Source organism: Eurytemora carolleeae, unplaced genomic scaffold (assembly GCF_000591075.1).
Source record: "Eurytemora carolleeae unplaced genomic scaffold, Eaff_2.0 scaffold375, whole genome shotgun sequence".
In the NCBI taxonomy this organism is placed as follows: Eukaryota; Metazoa; Arthropoda; class Copepoda; order Calanoida; family Temoridae; genus Eurytemora; species Eurytemora carolleeae.
This window is the reverse complement of record NW_019396277.1, coordinates 111,820-118,691: the sequence shown is the minus strand read 5'-3', so window position 1 is coordinate 118,691 and position 6,872 is coordinate 111,820. Positions and strand designations below refer to the sequence as shown.

Sequence of the window (6,872 nt, the reverse complement as noted above, 5' to 3'; positions counted from 1 at the left end):
CAGATTTAGGTTGTCTGTTAGTCCGTTTGTCCGTTTGTATCCAATAAATGTCATAACGGCTAAACTGATCGGGCCTAAATTTTGTGTGGGGCTTTAAAATGTCCCTAGGGAAGGGTTATAGTAAAAAAAAAATAAAAATTTACCTCAAACAAAATTTGATTTCCATTAAATTTAAAAAAAACCGCAATTTTTTATCTGCAAACGTTTTCTGTCTCTGAAGAAGGTGTGTTGAGGCTTTTTAGCCTTCTAAACATTTGTTTTGTGTTTAAGTGCTTCTAGTAGGTACAATACCCACCAATAGGGTGTTCTTTTTATGAAAGTTGTACTCCTAAATGCCGTTTAACCTTCAAAATTAGGCATATAATTCGAAAATGTACTCGGTACCATTTCCGAAGATATGAATAGCCGTTATATTCTATTACAATATACTAGCAGGTGCAATGTACATAAATTGGGGGGTCGTTGTTGAAACATTTTACTCTAATGTTTCGTTTTAGCTTTCAAAATGTAGTCGTGCCTTTTCTAAACAGAATTTTCAAACAGATTTAAAATCTTTTTTCGTCGTTTTAAAACTGCTCAATTATATCATTGAAAATGTGTTTATTCTATTCTATCGTATAAAACGTAAATATAAAATTATATTTTGATTTTTTTTAATCTTTGAAAATGAGACCAAGCACTTTTTCGAATAATAGTGCCCCGCGTTTAAAGGTTAAAACGGCATAGTGAAAAATAGCTCATCGACCCCCTCCCCCCCCTCATTTGTGGGTATTGTACCATACTAGAAGCACTTGTACGCACATTTTAACGATATTTTGTAGGCCATAAAGCCTGATCACACATTTTTCAGAGACACCCTGTATATAAAGAGTAAATGTTCACAGATGAAATAAAAGCCTAGTACTAAAATATATACAGGAGAGAAGGAATACTTAGTACATAAGGATTTACACAAGGAAGATAGGTTAATGAAGAGGTTCGTTCAAGGATGAATATAGAAGTTCAGAGGCGCAACTAGGGGGGGGGGGCCGGGCGCGCGCCCTCCCCTAGCACCTGAGAGGGGGGGCGCGCCCCCACCCCCTGCAGAATGAAAAGAAAGAAAGAATGGCGAAAATCAGTATCACAGGAATTAGAAAACCAATAGAGTTATTGTAGAAATTTTATTATACTATAGTTAGTTTTAAAAAGAATATTTTTATCTTTCTCAATTCTCAAGGCTAAAGNTATGGTTCAAGGATGAATATAGAGGTTAATGGTTCAATGATGAATATAGATGTTTATGTTTCAAAGATGAATATATAAGTATGTAGTTCAAGGATGAATGTAGAGGTTTATGGTTCAAGGATGAATATAGAGGTTTATGGTTCAAGGATGTACATAGAAGTTAATGGTTCAAGCATGAATATAGAGGTTTATGGATCAAGGATGAATATAGAGGTTTATGGTTCAAGGATGAATATAGAGGTATATAGTTCAAGGATGAATATAGAGGTTAATTATTCAACGATGAATATAGAGGTTAATGGTTCAATGATGAATATATAAGTATATAGTTAAAGGACTAATATAGAGGTTTATGGTTCAAGGATGGATATAGAGGTTTATGGTTCAATGATGAATATAGAGGTTTACGGTTCAAGGATGAATATAGAGGTTTATGGTTCAAGGATGAATATAGAAGTTAATGGTTCAAGGATGAATATAGAGGTTAATGGTTCAAGGATTAATATAGAGGTTAATGGTTCAATGATGAATATATAAGTATATAGTTAAAGGACTAATATAGAGGTTTATGGTTCAATGATGAATATAGAGGTTTATGGTTCAAGGATGGATATAGAGGTTTATGGTTCAATGATGAATACAGAGGTTTACGGTTCAAGGAGGAATATAGAGGTTTATGGTTCAAGGATGAATATAGAGGTTAATGGTTCAATGATGTATATATAAGTATATAGTTCAAGGATGAATGTAGAGGTATATAGTTCAAGGATGAATAAAGAGGTTTATGGTTCAAGAATGAATATAGAGGTTTATGGTTCAATGATGAATATAGAGGTTTACGGTTCAAGGATGAATATAGAGGTTTATGGTTCAAGGATGAATATAGATGTTTATGTTTCAAAGATGAATATATAAGTATATAGTTCAAGGATGAATGTAGAGGTTTATGGTTCAAGGATGAATATAGAGGTTTATGGTTCAAGGATGTACATAGAAGTTAATGGTTCAAGCATGAATAAAGAGGTTTATGGATCAAGGATGAATAAAGAGGTTTATGGTTCAAGAATGAATAAAGAGGTTTATGGTTCAAAAATGAATATAGAGGTTTATGGTTTAATGATAAATATAGAGGTTTATGGTTCAATGATGAATATATAAGTTAATGGTTCAAGGATGAATATAGAGGTTTATGGTTCAAGGACGAATATACAGGTTTATGGTTCAAGGATGAATATATAAGTTAATGGTTCAAGGATTTATATAGAGGTTTATGGTTCAAGGACGAACATAGAGGTTTATTGTTCAAGGATGAATATAATGGAACATGATTTAAGAACTTATGAAGAGTAATAACTTTTTTAACAATGTTTTTTAATTAATTTTTTACAATTTTTGTAAAATAAAATCGTTCGAGGCATAGTTAATAATTTCGAATGTTCATCTTTTTTCTTCTTTCTCCATCTGCAAGTCTGCAGTTTCTCCTTTTCTTGCCTCTCTTGCTTGTCTATTTATTACGTTGCTTTTAAAAGAATATTTACAAGTTCCAGTCTTTGCGCCATTATGAGACAGTGCACGATCACCCTTTCTTTTTATAGATTTCCCCCTCTGATTTCCCATTCTGTATACTTGTATGTGCTAGGTCACTACTATGCACTTCAAGTTAGTTTCTAGGAAGAGTGGGATTCATGTTGTGTGCAATGCCCCGGAAAATTCCAAAACAGAGAGAGGGGGATTGAATTTTGTTGAGGCCACAGGTTAGGTTAAGTTTTGACACTTTCTGGGCCGAGCGCTGCGGCTAGGACAGGCTAGGAGGCCGAGCGCTGCGGCCACATGTCTTACATTTAAGACCCCACCAGCTGCCAGTCTCTATACGCAGGCATCCCACAGATATTATTTTTCTGGATCTACAAAATTCAATCTTTGGCGTGCTATAAGTTTAAAGGAAAAGAGTTACTCAACGATTAACTTTATTTAAAAACTTAACTTAACTAGTAAAATAATTGAATATATAACACATGATTTTATATCAGCTGATCTGGAAACTCCTCCTTGGATTTCTCTAGAATATTCAGGAAGACGATATTCATATCCGCCACAAATCCACCTCTCTCTGTTTTGGAATTTTCCGGGGCATTGCACACAACATGAATCCCACTCTGCCTATAGTTTCTATTTGCAGCGAGGAAGCAATAGCTTCCCTGCTCTGAACTGCACATTTTTACTTTCCTAAAGTAGGGTTGCTATTCAATGAAGGATAATCAAGTGACCCGCTTTCAAAGAATTTTGTTGTAGGATCCAACGAATCCAACAGAGAAATGTCATTGAGTCTGATTTCGTCGCTTGAGAGAAGGTTAGATGGTAAGGTATAGAGGATAGTGGAGATGAAGATAAGGCAAAAAGCATGAAATAGGAAAGTACTCCATTTGAATAAGAAATATTTGTCTGATGTACAATTACCGCGTATACAATTACCTATTCTGAATATTTCTTTTATAAATGGAGTACTGTCTACAGAGCATGTATAATCATATGGCAGGGCGGGCTGCGTCAGTTGTATCTCCCTTCTATTTCATACTCCTTGGGAAAAGGGTTTGAAGGAGTGGTATTTTAGGAAAGTTTCATTAAAATCACTCCATTTGACCACATGTTACACTGTTTCCCAGTCCGCACGGAATTCACATTTAGTGTGAACATGCAGTTCAAGGATGAAAATACAGGAACAGCAGGATATATTAAGAAGATGTATGTCTGGAATGGCTAAAAATTAAATCTTTCCAGGAAATAAGTAAAGTAATGTATTTCAAGAAGGAATTAATTTCAAGGATGAATTTGAATAATATATTTCAAGTATAATTACAGAGGACTAAATTTCAAGGATGAATATAGAGGAATATATTTCAAGTATGATTACATACAATCATATTTCAAGGATGAATATATAGGAATATATTTTAATTATGATTACAGAGAAATATATTTCAAAGATTAATATAGAGGAATATATTTCAAGTATGATTACAGAGAAACATATTTCAAGGATGAATATAGAGGAATATATTTTAATTATTTTAATTTTGTATGTATAGAATAGTATATTTCAGGGACACCTTGAGGAATATGGATTGCTAGGCTTAAAGGGCACTTCGCAACCATCTTCCATTTTAATTGCTAATATTTTGATTATTCAAAAACAATTTGTTTTAAATGATGCACCCTCCTTTCAGAAGAAAGGGTAAACCAGTTTCCTTTCAACCCCTGGCTATGAACCTGATTCATGAAGGTGTACTATTAAATGAGCCTCCTCCCCCCCCCCGTATGTACGTGTTCAAGCTCGTGTTTATAATTGAAATCCAATCAAATCAATTATTCAGTTTTCTTGGAACAAACTTCTTCTCTCTTCATTCTATTCTTCTCTGATGCTCTAGCACTTAAATATTACTCTTAGACGAGCAAAATAGTATAAAAGATGGAGAACTGATTGATAATTTAGTTACTGTTCATATACCATGCAGGAGAGTCAAGCAGAATATCTCTTCCTTCGCAAATATGCTCAAAGGTAATTCAAATTTTGAAATTAATATTCTGACATCTACATTCTCTTATATCCATAACTCTTTATCTAAGTACAATCTACATTTTACATATTTCTCATGTCTGCCTGTTTGTCGATATTCCAAAGAAAAGAGAATTAAAATGGCTAAAACATTTGGATCTAAATAAATTTTTTGCTGAACTTTTCTGGGTGAAAAAGAAAGTCTTAATTGTTATATAGGTATTAAAAAATGATGATCTAAGACTTATTTTTAATTTGTGTTTATTTTATAGATCCCCGCTGATAAAACTAGCAAACAAGAAGAATATAAGGAATCGGTCAAGCTCCTATTCAGCCCCTGTATCTGAAGGTCGCAGCAAGAGTGTCCATTCCACGCATTATAGTTTCCCCCAAAGCCTGGTTGCCTATAGGCAGTGCTTTAGTTCAGATGAAGATGAGGACTTTAAACCTCCAAGAAGTTTAAAGAAAGAATCGTTTTTCCTCAATGACAGAAAAAGTCTTGATAAAAGTCTGATTCACAGGGATGTAAAAAGCCGGAGACCATCTGGCATAGAGTCGGATATGAGTTCAGCTGGTTCAACCGGAAGCAACAGCTCTGAATGTCCTGAGTCTGAGACAGATCATGTGACTGAGGTGACAATGAGAACTATGGAAAAACTTGAAGAACTGTCCCTGGAGTTTAATCAAGTCAACAGTGAACTGAGTAAAATAGTTGCAGAGGAGCATAAACTCTTGGAAGATGCTGATGACCAAAAAGAAAGGTTTGCTTGCAATGTTCAACGCCTGGAAAAACTGAATAAGGAGGCACAATCAAACATCAAACGTTCTTTTTATGCCTACAAGGACTACCAGCGGGCTGTGGAAGAAATTAACCATGTCATGGACATGGAGGAATCAAAGATACTCTGTAAATCCATAGAGCTTGGGTTTGGCAGCCATTGTCTTTTTACAAAAATGCCCGCCCATGCTGTTCAAAAAATAAATAAATCACAAACAAAAACTAAAAAGTAAGAAAAAACTCTGAAAACAAAAATATATGTCTATGATATTTTTTGTAAATGTATGTTTTAAATTTCTAAAGTTAGGTCAAAGTAATAAAGTATTTATATAAACAATTATAAAATAATAAATAATTATTCAGTTTTGATTTTTATCTTTATATTTTAATGTAGAGTTTAAGTGTTTAGAGGTAAGTAAAGGGATTTTTTAAGTGTTTAATTCTTTTATGGTTAATTTCTGCATTTAAGCCTATGATGTATACCCAAGCAACTAGTGACGTGGCATGACCGCGGTTGCAAAAGGTCGGGAATTAGATTGGGATTACGTCAAATTAATAAACTGGTCAGAACATGACCAGTCCCCTTAGGTTGTGTTAGGTTTGGTTAGGTTGGGTTACGTAAAAATAACTTACAGATCGGAACATGACCAGTCCCTCATAGGTCGAGTTAGGTCAGGCTAGGTTGTGTTAGGTCGGGTTCCCTAACTGGTCTCAACTGGTCTAACCTGACCAGTCCACTTAGCACGGATTTGGTCAAGATTGGTTGGGTAACATTAAGATACATAACTGGTCAGAACATGACCAGTCCCCCAGGGTCGGGTTAGGTCAGGTTATGTATTACTATTTGAGGTGGTGGAGATTACCAATTGAGGAGCGTGCTTGCCTCAAAACAGATTTGGGTGGCGGTGATTACTATTTAAGGAACTCTGGACTCCCTCCCTCCTGCTATTGCACATATGACATGGTCAGCGACTAAAAAACGCCGGAAATCGAATATTAGTTTATATGGGACGTGTTATCTTTTATAACATTTTTTTTAAACAGTTGGAAAAAATATTTTAATTACTGTTTTCCAAAATTTCATAAATAATTGAAAGATAAATGACAAAAATTGAAGGGAAATCTGCAATCATTATATCTTTATACATATTGAGCATAATTTGCCCTAATATGCCACTTGAATTATTGATGGATCGGTGCAAGTTCCTGCACAATTGCAATTATATATACAACGCTTGTACGTCCCAATTAAGCTGGGCGACCAGGGGCGGATATAAGGATTCTGTAGGGGGTAAAAATTCCCTAGACATTTTTTTA

At 34.6% G+C, this 6,872-nt stretch overlaps 1 protein-coding gene across 1 annotated transcript in view; it reads left to right on the top strand.

Moving 5' to 3' along the window:
- Positions 1-4,576: 4,576 nt before the first annotated feature.
- LOC111699975 (uncharacterized) overlaps positions 4,577-6,872 on the top strand; it is a 3,520-nt gene continuing 1,224 nt past the window's right edge. Inside the window, exons 1-3 of the mRNA XM_023470776.1 lie at positions 4,577-4,780; positions 5,050-5,708; positions 5,950-5,966. Coding sequence (XP_023326544.1) covers positions 4,731-4,780; positions 5,050-5,708; positions 5,950-5,966 — 726 coding nt within the window. The 5' untranslated portion in view covers positions 4,577-4,730. The remainder of the gene's footprint in view (positions 4,781-5,049; positions 5,709-5,949; positions 5,967-6,872) is intronic.